Raw genomic sequence first — 13,138 nt, forward strand, 5'->3', positions numbered from 1 at the left:
TGGTATAGTGTGTGGTTCTGTGATGTTTTCCAGTATTTTGATTCACCGACCATAGAGGTCCATACTGTTCACCGCTAAAGACAGAAAAGTGATGGCAAGTAAACATATAACTGTCTCTGAGGAATGATTGACTCATACAGTAATTGTGAGAACAAGAGGTCATTTGTAGTGTAAAATCAATAGGACAAAAATACACTAGTGGTTTATTTTTACTTGCAATATTTGGCACCTGAAAAGATACCAATTAAGATGCACAATACACAGATTATTGTGACATCAAGTTATAATTGCAAATAATTTATATCCAGGGTATATATTATGATTTAAATGAATTCCCTTATAGTTATTATGTTAATTAATGCCTCATAAAAACTATAAATATATAATAAAGGCATAGTCAGTCATTTTGTTGTATTATTATTAGACAATTAGTTACTTCTGTTCCATTTTGTCAGGTGCCAAAAATAAGACAACAATTTTCAAAAGATTTTCTATGACAATTATAATGACTTTCTCAGTTGATTACCTTTTTATTTCATTTTATCCCTTTAAGAAATTCTCAAAAAATCAAGTATGTCAGAATTCCTAACCTTGCAATTGTAGGGAATTTTGGGGCATTTCTAACATTTTCATATCAATAAAAAAACAGAATTTTAATAATTTGTTTTTTGATGGAATTTCAAATATTCTGCATAATCTCTCCAAACCTCCCTTTGAAAACAGCTCAAAAGTATTCCTCGTACATACTTCTTGATCTCATAAAAACAATGTTAGTAAAGGAGTTAAACTGTTGAAAAACACTGCTGTGATTTTTTAAATATTTATTATGACACCAGTTATTACTGTTTCAAAACGTTTCTATCTAATAGTGCATTGAGACATAGTCATGTACATTCACTCTTCAATAAGTTTGACCATGTATTTACAAATATATACACAGAAAATACATTGTACAATACTGATCAGTCAGTCTGAAACGTAGGCTTCCACAGTTTAGAACAACACTGGCCATTACGGTATAACTTAGGTATAAAAAAATACAAAGCACATTGTGTAACAGCTTCATTATCACCCCTTTGTGGCACTTCCAACTGACTGATCTTCAATTTCCTTTGTGAGCAAGCCGTGTTCATCTATGTATATAAAAGGTAACTTGGATTTTTTTAAATATTTCTGCAGAATAATCTGTACTTCATGTCATTTTTAGAGGTGTGTACATAAAAATAACACTTTTGCATGGTATGTTGAATTAAATATGGACAGATTGATTGAACTTGCCTCACAGCCTGGAGGATCACTCAGTGCTGTTTAACGTTATGTTGTGTGTGTGTGTGTGTGTGTGTGTGTGTGTGTGGTTATTCTTCTGGGTCGTAATACCTCTTCTTCATGGCTCGGTATTTCCTGAGGAAATAGAGAGCCTCCAATTCCTTGATGACAAAGTCGCCACGGGCCACCAGCTTCTGGATCTTTTCAGGGTCTGTCACGTCCTTATTCTTCATGAAAGATGCCTTCAGGCGCTCCCTGAAGTAAGCTGCCCCCTGGGGGTACTCACGGCCAAGGTACAGCAGCTTTTTAAAGGATGACAAACACGTGAATTAAAACCAGCACAGGACACAACCGAACCTAAACACCCTGTGTCATCAACTAAAACACTTACAGTTTTGTAAAGTTTGATAACTTCAGCCCGTAGAGGGTTGGCCATGTCAGCAACGAGGTGGACACGCACACTTCTGAAACAAGAAGAAGATGAAAGAGAAATTGATAACTAAGAAGACAATGACAGAAGCATTTGGTGGGCGAGAAGAAGCCAGTTAAACAATATAATCAGTCAGACTGCTACATTGAAAGAGTTGCGACAGCTACAGCTGAGCAGCTAGCATGTCAGTTAGCATTTAACAAATACTGGATTAACCACATACTCAACGAACAACCTTATTAAACAGTGCATTTATATTTACATGTGTTCTTCTGTTGGTGAATTTATTCAAGTGCTACGATAATAAAGACACTTCTCCTTTCCTTTGTCCTTCCTCTGGGCAGCCCAGCTGTACACACAGCCGTATGTCGTTGCGTTGTGTCGCAAATAAAAACAGATAACTACGCATGCGTAAACGTTTCTATGGCGACCTAGACGCGACAGCGCTTTTTATTTTCAGTATGGTAAGTTTTTACACTGTTTTTCGAATAAATTACTCTTTTTGGCCTAAAATATTGACATATTCATATTGTTTGAACCGCACTTACTATCATAATGTCACAAAACCTAAAAAGTAAGGGTAAAGACAACCAACTAACTTATATGATAGTTAATATAACGTTAACACAAAACGTAGTTTTCAAGTTAGCGTTAGCAGGAAGAAGAACCTTTTATTTTGATGCTCTTTTTCCTTCTTTATTTTCTCACCAATTGTTTCCACTGTGTCTTGAATTCGCATTGTAAACCTTCTTTAACTTTCTCTCCATGTTTCCTCCTGTGCATGATAGCCACCCAAGAAAGGAAAGGTATGAGCAAATGTCAGTCAGCACATTTAGATTCTATAGATATGTTACATTAATCTGATAACCATAGGCATGTAGTTGAAGATGTATGCAGGCAGGCAGGAATTAAGTAAACCGTTCAACTCTTACAGTAATTGCCACTTACATTCTCTGTACCCACCCTGTTCCTCAGTAATTGACCCTTTTTTTAGAAGTGAGTTACCACTGTTCAACACTAATTTGTAATGTTTTGCTGGTTTCAAAGTCATCCAAGGGACGTAAGCTGACCAAGGCCCAGAAGGCCAAGCAGCTGCAAGAGGAGGAGGAGAGGAGGCTGCGAGAGGAAGGTAGGCCCTTCAATTGTCTCTCAACAGGGGCAGACTAAGGAACACATTGGAACCATTGGCATGTAGTTAAACTCTACAGGAAACTGATGAGAAGTAATCTGTTATCAATCAATCCAATCAAATCAAAATTACTTTATTTATCCCCGAGGGGAAATTCAGGTAGTCTGGTAGCTCTGTTAGAATGAGACAACCTGATGGCTGTAGGAGAGAAGGATCTTTTGTATCTCTCCGTCCTGCAACGGAGAGAGAGGAGCCGTCCACTGCTGTTTTTTTTGGTCCATAAATGTGTTGTGTAGCAGATGATCTGGGTATTTCAGGATGGCCTGGAACATCTTGACAGGTCATCTCTCCACCACCTCCTCCAGTGTGTCCAACCTGGCTCCAACCACAGAACCAGCTCTTTTGACTAGTCTGTCTAACCACCTTGCATCTCTGTGTGTGATGCTGCCTCCCCAGCAGACTGCAGCATAAAACAACACACTACCACCACAGACTGATTAAACATCTGCAGCATCTTACTACAGATGTCAAGAGATTTGAGCTTCCTTAAGAAAAAGAGGCAGCTCTGCCCCTTTTTGTAGAGATACTTATAACTTGGCACCACCTCCATGTCCACCCCACAGGTATTCAGTGGCTGAAGAGGGGGCTTGAACCTGCAGAAATCTATGATAATATACCTAATCTGTCTTGGGCTTCCACTAAGGAATAAAAAGGATACATGTTGTTAAAGTATTGTGTGTGCACATTGTGTGTTTTTGCTTTATAGAGGAAGCGAAGCTGCAAGCAGAGAAAGAAGAGCAGGAAAGATTGGAAAGAGAGAGAAAGGAGAAGGAGCTAGAAAGGCTTGAGTTAAAAGTAAGATGTCCCTGGAAATGGAATTTATTACTATATCAATCATGCCCAATAGCTGTGGTATGCATTATATGATTGGTTTTGCTCTTGAATATAAATTATGTTTCAAATAAACCCAGCTATATACACTGTAGATATTCACTGTTGTCTTAAGCAAGCTGCTTCGCTGTGACAGGACCAAGAGCGCCGAGATGATGAGCTGAACGAACTCCGCCATCTACTGGAGGAGAATCATACTGCAGTGACCAACTGGAAAACAGATGCAGTGGAGAAAGCCAAGGTGTGTGGCATGTGTGACTCGTGTTATTACCAATGATTTCCTGAGCAAACAATGCAGTAATACTTTCTTATCCACACATAATCAGATACCAGCATGGAAAAACAAAACCGTAATGTTGATACAAAAAGTATTATGTTTTTTGAATTAATTCAAATTCATCTAACTTATGTCTGACATTAACACATGTGATGTTGTCTGTGTCCAGTGGGAAAAGTACATGCATTGTGACGGCACCCCGGACGCAGCAGTACAGCAGGAAATTAACACATATATCAGCTTATGGAGAGATGACCCAGAGGTTGACATCACACTCGTGCTCAAGCAATGTAACCTTGCTCTACAGGTCTGTATGTAGATGTGTACATGCCATTAGTTCACTAATCAATACAGAGTGAATTGACTCAGTTTTAATTAGTTAGTTAACTAATTATTTATTAGATATAAGCACCAAATATTTGTGGGTTACAGTTTTCTAAGGAAAGAAATGTTTGATTTGATTTTTTTTAAGTATTAGAAATATGAATTGGATCTATTTTGATATAATTACGATTGAATAGTTTTTCTAAACTGCTCACTTTATCCTATAAATAAATTATAATCAGTTTACTATGATAATTTCACTCCCGACTTTTATCCAAAGTGCTGAACAGTATGCATTTTTAACACAGATGGCCATAAAATTCCATATAGTCGTCACAATATTGATATGTTCTACCTACACAGTATCCAGGACAACTGCTGGGGAAAATAACTAAATAACTTTTTTTTTTTAAATGACATTTAAGAATTATAAATAAATAAATGAACTTTGTCCCTCATAGCTTATTGAGGAGCTGGAGGGTCTGCTCAGAGATGTTACAGATCCACTAGAGGGCCAGAAGTACCAGGAGGGTCTCATACAACTGCAGGAGCTAATCCACTCTAAACACCTCCTCACCACTGAGGAGATCCTCAAGGTACGTGGATTATAGTTTTACCTGTGCCTCCACATTGTCACACATTCTTAACTATAAGAAGGATTATATATAATAAAAATGATTTATTAGTGTGTGCATGGGTTGCTTTTTAGTACTTTAAGTCCAAGATATGATGTGCAAACACTGTGATGTTTTTTTGGAACTATTCTCATTTCTTTTTTATAGAAGGCCAGTGCAAACATTGACACTGAGACAGGCAATATGCAGACTGTAGTCAAAGATGACAACCTTACACTGTGTCTCTGGGCCAACCTCAAGAAGAACCCAAGGTATGTGTGAGGAACCTACTACAGATAGATAATCAGGGTTAAATGTGACAATAAAAGGAAATATCTAGTATTTCTCTTTCTTTCCAATGGGTCCATTTAGGTTTAAAGGTTTAAACTTTGAAGAGGCGGCCCTGGGCTTTGAGCTTCCCAAACAGCTGGCTGTGAGTAATATCGGCGTGCGGATCCTCCACACACGTTATGATCACCTGTCCTTGCTGGCCAGGATGGCCCACCTGAGTATACACACACCCAGTCACAGGTACCTATCTGATAGTGCTTTTACCACAACTACAGTTATGCTACTACGAATACCTTTCCAGTCATAATACGCTGGTAATACTCCTAACCATGCTCCCTTCCCTCTGTGTTCTTTCCTTATAATGTTTGGTCACAGGTCTCTTGCAGGTGCTGAGGAGGTCCCAGCAGACATAGATGTACCTGAGCAGGAGGAGACAGACAGAGAGGGGGAAGTGAAGGAAGACAACGAGGTACAGCAGCAGAGAGCTGACGAGTTGGAGGTGCAGTCCATCCAAGGGTTTGACGGGAGGAAGGTAGGATTGGACAAGTTGTTAGTCTGGGTGTCTAAATTAATTGTGATGTTTGCTTTCTCATTGTGTTTGTATCTCCCAGAGTGCAGCCAGTGAACAGTCAAGGATAAACAGTGCGCAGCCTGCAGAAGGCCAAGGGAGCCTGATACAGACGCAGATGGAAGCACTTGGCGGTAAGATGTTCAGCCAGACAATCCAAATATAAACACAAAAACAATCCAGAAATACAGGATTTCAACCTGCTGTCTCTGAAAATGATTGACAGGTCTTTTAATACATGGTCTAGGCAGGGTTTTTTTTAATGTAGATTAACCTGTTAGTGATATATGAAACTAGAAGACCTGAGGAATCCATTGGTACCAACCACATCATGATATCATAGCTTTCCTGGGTATGTTGACTATAAGAGGGTTTCTCAGCAGTTTAAAGAACATAAGTGCTCATCATCCAATCGCTGAAAATACAGAAATCTCCAAAATGACCAAAGTTTCTGAAATCCCAGCATGGATTTTTATAAGTTGCTCCAAAGGTCTTGGTGTTTTTATGTACATTTTCTGGAGGGTACTTGGCACTTTTATCCATTCTCAAATAAATTTTAAAAAAGCCAAATTCAGCACCAAATGTGTGTAACAAATGGTATCAACTCAAACATTGCTGCAACAACTTATGGGACATAGTTGAACTGGAAATGTACTTCAGACAGCCAAATATTAATGTTCTGAACTATATACTTTGGATCCCCAGCTTCCCCATGTGTAAAAATCCACTGCCGCCACCCCCAATTCTCTATAAAGAGGGCTGAATGATAAGGGGTTAAGACATCAATAATTGTTTTCAAAAATGGATTGATGATCTGTTTTTCCTCTCTTCAGCGGAGGGGGACTTGGCTTCTCCCTTAGTGCAGCTAACAATGATGGACAACGGTGAGTGTGTCCAGGTGGTGGACTTACTGCAGTATACACCTCTGGGTGGGGTCTTCTATTATGACGTGTTCCACCTCCCGCCGCAAGCCCACCAGGTCAAAGGCTGGGAAATTAGACAGGTAAATAGAAAAGGGTTTCAGTGTTTGCTGCTTACACTAAGCCCAGCAGCTAAAGTTACCTTCATGTTTTTCTAGCTCTTGGACAAAGGGCTCCAGGTGTTCCCCTACCCTGTGGAGAAGTCTAACCTAGATGATAGTGAAGCTCTTAGCTGCCCTCCTGTTGGGGTGTCTGTGACACTGCCCGACTCTGTCGTCTTCTTGGAAACTCCCCAAGTGGCTCGCTGGGATGCTGCACGTAGGACGTTCAGGAACACACGTTGTGTAATACCCTTTCCAATGTAGTAAAATGTAAAAAAGAAGTAATACAAGTATTTTTTCCATGCAGTGAAGCATTGGAGGATGGACGGTATCACAGATGTGTCTTATGAGGAGGCAGAAGCCAAAATATCCTTCAAGATGGACTCCTTCCAAGCCTTTGTACTGATGCAGGAAACGTATGCCAACTTTCCCTTCCAGAGTTGGGAGCTTAGGCCATTGAGCCAAGACTCTGCTCTTTTCACTGTCAACGGGGCACTCATCGACCTCAGAATCACGATCCAGGTAAGAGACTAAAGAGTACATGTCAGAAGAAAAAAAATCAAAAGATGTAGTGTGGGTGTTTTAATTTGTGTTTGTGCATATTTGACCTACAGAGCAATCAGTGTATGTTGCAGTCAGACCAAGAGAAAGGTCTCTCTCACCTCATAGGGAAGTGGATGAGCGGCCCCGCCCTGCAGAGAGCCATGCTCAACACAGGGATCAACATCTTTGTGAATGAGTACACGGAGAAATACATCAGCACCTGCGGCAAGGTCTGCATCTTTCACCTGTTAGCTTTCAGAATTGAAAAAGATCCTAGATTTGAGTCAGGTTACGCTTTTTTGTCACCAAATCTGCACTGAATGCACAAACCAGGGTTGAGCATGAAGCCACAGATCTGTCAGTGCTAATGTGTATAATGTTTATCATGTTCGCTATTTTATTTAGTGTGTCAGCATGCTTACATTTGCTAAGCTGAGATTGATGGAAATGTTGGCCTGGTGATGGTGCATAAATAAAATTCATACTGAGGGAGTGTGAATGTGTGCACCACGTTTTATGGCAATCCTCCCAATAGATGTTGGAATTTCACTCTGAACCAAAATAAGTCCATCTTTACTGCTACAGTAGCACTACACGAAAACTCAGGGCATCACCACAGTCAAATACCATGAAAACCAAGAAAAATACCATGGCAATCCATCTTACAGTGGTTGAGGTATTCGTTTTTTTTTTTACTTTGCGGTCACAATGCTCCAGTGGTGGAATGTACATTTACTCAAGTACTGTACTTAAGTACAATTTTGAGGTACTTGTTCCATTTTATGTTACTTTATACTTCTACTCCACTACATTTTGAGGCAAATATTGTACTTTTTACTCCACCACATTTAGCTGACAGTTTTAGTTACTTTTCAGGTCAAGATTTATCATGATTCATTTAAAGTGATCAGACATTTTTTAAATTAAACCTCATAACAGTATATTAAGTAGTTAAAGAGCACTACCTTGAGAAAATTAAAACGGCGCTTACATAAATGCATCAATAATAATCCAATAATATATTTAGAATATATAAAACAATCTGAGTGGGTCAATTCTGCATTATAAGTACTTCAGAATAATTTTGCCACCACTGCAGTTCTTCTAGTGTGGCTCTAAAAATAATTTAACAAATCAGATTTTTGAAAGGGAAGTTTTTGACAGATGGGGGTAGTAACATGATTGGATTGTGGCACAATGCAAAGACAATGCAACATGAAATGTTTCTGGCTTGAACTAATCACCATTATAATGTATATGGACATTTTTACCATGCCACAATACTCACTTGTAAACCACCTACTCCCATCATGCAAACTTGTATTACTTTACTTTTACTGTTAAAAGTTGCTTGCATATCACCAGATGACAGTCCAACATTTCCATGTTATAAATGTACTGTGTGGTTTCTCTCCTCTTCAGGACCCACTTACAGAACATGCTGCCTACGAACAGATGGCCCTCTTTGCCTCTGCCTGCGCTTTCTCATGGAGCAAGTGGAATGCCAAATGTGGAGCTGAGCATCTAGTCATGCAGGTATTCTGCTCACACGTAGAAACAGTGATTAAATTTAGCATTCTATCCCTTTCCCTGCTAACTTGGAATGAACAAATTGTGCTTCTTCTCTCTTTCCTGCCAGGTGTGTGAGCACCATGGCCCTGACCCGGTGCCTAGGGGCTCATGGAGTCTCTACCTGCTGGGCGCTCAGAGGAGTCAGAAGCTAGGAATCACAAAGAACAGTGAGGCCTTCTCTCCAGACCATTATCCTGAAAGTGAGTTTCACTCCACTTTCATTCACATGCTGCAGGACAACATGAGCACTGACGGCATAATCAAGACCAGAGAATCCAATTATCTGTTCGTGGATACAGTGCAGAGCCTGCTCTGTGCCACCAGACCCCTCATGTATTCATAACTTATGAACTTCACATGAGATTGCTTTTTTTTTTTTTTTTTTTTTTTAAAATCAACAAATTAAAGAGATTAAATCTGAACTTGAAATGTACTTTTGGATTTACATAAGAACACATCTTGGATTGTAGAATTGGCTACTTTATTTGTGCAAAGTTCCATACATCTTCTTTGGAACATACAAAAGAGTATGAAGTTGAAAACGGTGACAACCACAGCAAGTACTTGAAGAGGAAAATAAAAAACCCTTTGGTGTGAAGACTGTTACAATGTAGAATTATAACTTAACAAAAATAAACATATTCACATATCCACACTCAAAACTATCAAACTCACATAAATATAGATTTAACAATTTTAAAACAGTTAAAATAAAAGTTTTATTACCAGTGTTAATAGACTTAAAAGTTATAAAATTTCCTCTGCAAAATTCCATTAAAAAGGCTGACAGTCCTTTGTTTCCTTAAGTGCATGAAATCTGTTTAAAAAGCCATGTGGCACAATTGGAGCCACTGTGTGTGGTGGTTATCAATGGAAAACTGCACAGCGGCCCATTGTATGACGTAGTGGATCAGTGCAGTCATTCTGATGAAGATGTGACGTGATTGGTCAGCATTGTATGAGCTCTGATGACTGATCAAGCCTGATTTGACAGATTGTGTCGGGTCCGGGTAAACTCTTGCCAGCAGCACTGACTGCAGGGAAAACTGCATCATGATGTGTTAAGGATGTTGAGCAGCCCAGAAAGGACACTGGCTTCCACCACCTGTAACTGCTTCTTCTCTTAAAACGCAGACACACGCATACACACACAGACTAACTAATTTAGCAAACGTGATGTGATGCATAAAATCCTCCGTAGGGTTAACTATCCCCTGAGGCCTGGCCTGTGTCAATGCAAGTCTTGTTTTAGGAATCTTCAGGCACCAGTAAACATCCCAACAGCCTCTGCTCAGGAGTGGTACACTGTGCTTTCTTCCTAACCACCACCGTGCACAGATCATTTCTGCAGAGGGCTGATGGGCAGTAACATCATCCACCCCGAATCTCAGGAGCTAGACGGGGGGTTGTCCGTTATGCCGGAGCCCCGTGTAGGGCCACAGCAGCTGCTGGATGGTCATCCAGGAGTCCCCGGTCCCCACAGGGGCTGCATCTACCGCAGGTTGCATCACTAGGCTGGCCAGCAGTGCCAGGAGACCTGCAGGTGAACAATCAATATTTACTAGTACACAGAATGAGACGTGACGGTACTCTGTGCCTCTGTGCATTTGGGAAAATGTTATTTGACAGTTACTCTTACATTTAAGGGATAGTTTACCCCAAAATCAAAAGTAATTTTTTTTCTCTTATCTGTAGTGCTATTTGTCAATCTAGATAGTTTTGATGCGAGTGCATTTAAAAAAATAACACATTATATAGATCAATTACACACAGAATGAAACATTTCATGTCTTAATTTCTTCTAATTATAATGATTATAGCTAACTTTTAATGAAGACCTAAAATTCAGTGTCTTCTACAGAAGACCAATTTTAAAAAGTTAAATGTTCAATATGGAAATGTTGGCCTCTGAAAAAAATGTCCATCGATATGCTATCAATACTTGGTTGGGGCTGTTTGACTTGAACTATGGGAAATAGACTTTTCCATCATTTTCAAATTAGTTGAGATGCACCTTTATATGCATATCTGCATTTTTGAGGGTCAACTGTCCCTTTATGAGGAGCAGCAGCTGTTTCATGGTTGGAAAATGTACAACACAGACTAAAATGTAAAAAATAATTATAATTTGTAGAGAGTGGATTGTTTATTTTGTTGTCAAATCCAAGTAGCAAAGTATTTTTATGATCTGAGATTGAAAAGAATGATCTTAAAATAAGTACTATAGACAATAGCGTACCTGCCAGCACCACAATCATGGCCAACCAAAGCCAGAGACCTCTGCCACCTCTGGCTACAGCTGCCGCCGCCGCCGCCCGTGATGAGGTCAGGCTGTGGGACAGAGACTGGGCCATTCCTGGGTCTGTGGACGTAGGACTGGAGGAAGGGCTTGGACTGGAGGTGGGCAATGCAAGAGTACAAAATGTTACCGTATATTTGATATAAAAAGAGGCATAAGAGAATAAGAAATTGGTCCAAGACAAAGCAAGAGATAAGTTACCATAAATGACTCAATGACAATGACTCTCTGTAATGGAAAGTCACCACAGGACACTTTAATAAAAACTAGGTCATTTGTGGTAACTAATGCAATGGATGACAGGCGGTGAATTAGCTGCAGCTTGGTGCAATCTAAAGTGGCTTCAATGAAGCGCATTTTACCACCTGTCTCAGTGTCAAAGATGCAGAACCATTCACATCATCAGCATAATGAAAAAGCTGTCAGAAGTGCAGTTAAAAGCGGTTGGCATGGAGGTGGATTTGAGCATCGACTGGGAAGGCAAAGGCGGCTGACAATTCTGGCCTGGAATCTGTCAACAGTAGGAGTGCTGCTTCAAATCACTTTACAGTCATTTAAAGAGTCAGTATGAGGCTGTAAGTGGCCTTTGATTGGCACTCCTACTTGATAAATACAGGCCTTATGCATGCATTTGTTGTTTTTTTGTTTTTGTTTATTTTAGACAGAAATCATCCACAAGCACTTCCACTTTGGACTCTCCTCCCTACACTTACAGCATTACAAACAGCTCATCCTGACTCCTGAGCAATGCACAGGGAGGAAAAGAGGAAAGGACAGTTCAGAACAACACATGATCTGTTTGCACAAAACACCCACAAAAATAAAGAACATAGTCCAAGTGTAGTAGTTTGCATATAAAATTGTGAAGGCGGCTGAACATGTTAGTAAATGACAGAAGTCTAAGCCGGGTGAAGAGAATTAGTTATCAGATGCTTTGTTAGCGGCACACTGCAAATCACAACTTGAGATCCATGCATGAGACACAAATGATGTTTTTAAAATCCCTGTCACACTGGCATACACTGATCTCAAGACAGTTAAAGGAACAGTTCACTTTTGGAGCTGAACTGCTCCTTTAAAAGCTGAAGGAAACCATTTCTGGCCCTTCCAGTAAAAACATTCTGTCAACATGATTAAAAGCCGATGAACCCCTGGAGCAAAGAAGAAGCTAGTCCAGCACAGACCCATATAATGGAAGAATTTCATCACTTAGGAGGTTCCATACACTAACTCAGCCTTTTGTTACAATGAGTTTTTGTAACACATACATGATAATCTAAAGTATAATTTGCTGCTCCCTATTACAATTTCAGAAAAAATATCCAGCAAATCTTTTACATTTGATGGTGTTTAAAAACTGCTCCAGCAGATTATTTTCTCAATTTTGTAAAACAGAATAGGGAACATTATACACTAACATATAGTGCATGAGCAACGATAGCCACAATGGTGTAAAAGCTACAGTGTGCCACCATCAGACACCAACTTTGATAGTAAATGTACATACTGGTAACATTGATGACTGTGATCTTTGAAGTACAAAAACACCACAGAAATCATGTTTAACCTTAAACAGAAATAAAAATATCCAACATGTCTCAGATGATCAAACAATCAGTTCGAAGCTACTGGAACCTCAAAATGGCTAAATGATGAACTCTTCCAGGATGCAGCTAGCCTCTTAGCTTTTCTGGCAGAAAGTGGTGCTGCAGTAGGTTAATGGTGGGTATTTTGGTTGGACTAACGTCTTGAGGGGCAGAATGAGGGAGGTGAGTTTGCTGCCCAGCTCACTGAGACTGGACCTCCTCCTCTCTGCCACCGGCTCCTCCTTCGGCTCGTCCTCCGACTGGCAGTCGGTGTTGTCGTAGGCCGTCCTGTGGGCACGCGTGGGTCAGGCATTCACAAACGCACTT

At 40.0% G+C, this 13,138-nt stretch overlaps 3 protein-coding genes across 7 annotated transcripts in view; 1 reads left to right on the forward strand and 2 right to left on the reverse strand.

Annotated features, from left to right (window-relative positions):
• Nucleotides 1-657: 657 nt before the first annotated feature.
• lyrm5a (LYR motif containing 5a) lies at nucleotides 658-2,108 on the reverse strand. The gene is made up of 3 exons (XM_059325553.1): nucleotides 1,959-2,108; nucleotides 1,658-1,730; nucleotides 658-1,568 (listed from the first exon to the last, which is right to left on the reverse strand). The coding sequence occupies exons 2-3, from the start codon at nucleotides 1,700-1,702 to the stop codon at nucleotides 1,356-1,358; spliced, it is 258 nt and encodes an 85-aa protein (XP_059181536.1). The 5' UTR covers nucleotides 1,703-1,730; nucleotides 1,959-2,108; the 3' UTR covers nucleotides 658-1,355.
• Nucleotides 2,104-9,535, forward strand: dnai7 (dynein axonemal intermediate chain 7). The gene is made up of 17 exons (XM_059326391.1): nucleotides 2,104-2,160; nucleotides 2,485-2,502; nucleotides 2,744-2,825; nucleotides 3,592-3,680; nucleotides 3,853-3,957; nucleotides 4,163-4,300; nucleotides 4,779-4,913; nucleotides 5,100-5,203; nucleotides 5,304-5,462; nucleotides 5,598-5,754; nucleotides 5,834-5,924; nucleotides 6,624-6,793; nucleotides 6,869-7,028; nucleotides 7,119-7,333; nucleotides 7,426-7,584; nucleotides 8,777-8,890; nucleotides 8,994-9,535. The coding sequence occupies exons 1-17, from the start codon at nucleotides 2,104-2,106 to the stop codon at nucleotides 9,267-9,269; spliced, it is 2,229 nt and encodes a 742-aa protein (XP_059182374.1). The 3' UTR covers nucleotides 9,270-9,535.
• Nucleotides 9,386-13,138, reverse strand: part of lrmp (lymphoid-restricted membrane protein) — a 36,489-nt gene continuing 32,736 nt past the window's right edge. For 3 of the 5 annotated variants that reach the window (XM_059325551.1, XM_059325550.1, XM_059325549.1), the window contains 2 exons: nucleotides 11,166-11,320; nucleotides 9,386-10,463 (listed from right to left, as the gene is read on the reverse strand). In XM_059325551.1, the coding sequence (XP_059181534.1) occupies nucleotides 10,321-10,463; nucleotides 11,166-11,320 (298 nt within the window). In that variant the 3' untranslated portion in view covers nucleotides 9,386-10,320. Of the gene's footprint in view, nucleotides 10,464-11,165; nucleotides 11,321-11,938; nucleotides 11,966-13,138 lie in introns of all 5 variants that reach the window. The other 2 variants (XM_059325548.1, XM_059325547.1) reach the window with 1 other exon arrangement.

The sequence above is a fragment of the Centropristis striata genome, chromosome 22, assembly GCF_030273125.1.
Source record: "Centropristis striata isolate RG_2023a ecotype Rhode Island chromosome 22, C.striata_1.0, whole genome shotgun sequence".
NCBI classification, from domain to species: Eukaryota; Metazoa; Chordata; class Actinopteri; order Perciformes; family Serranidae; genus Centropristis; species Centropristis striata.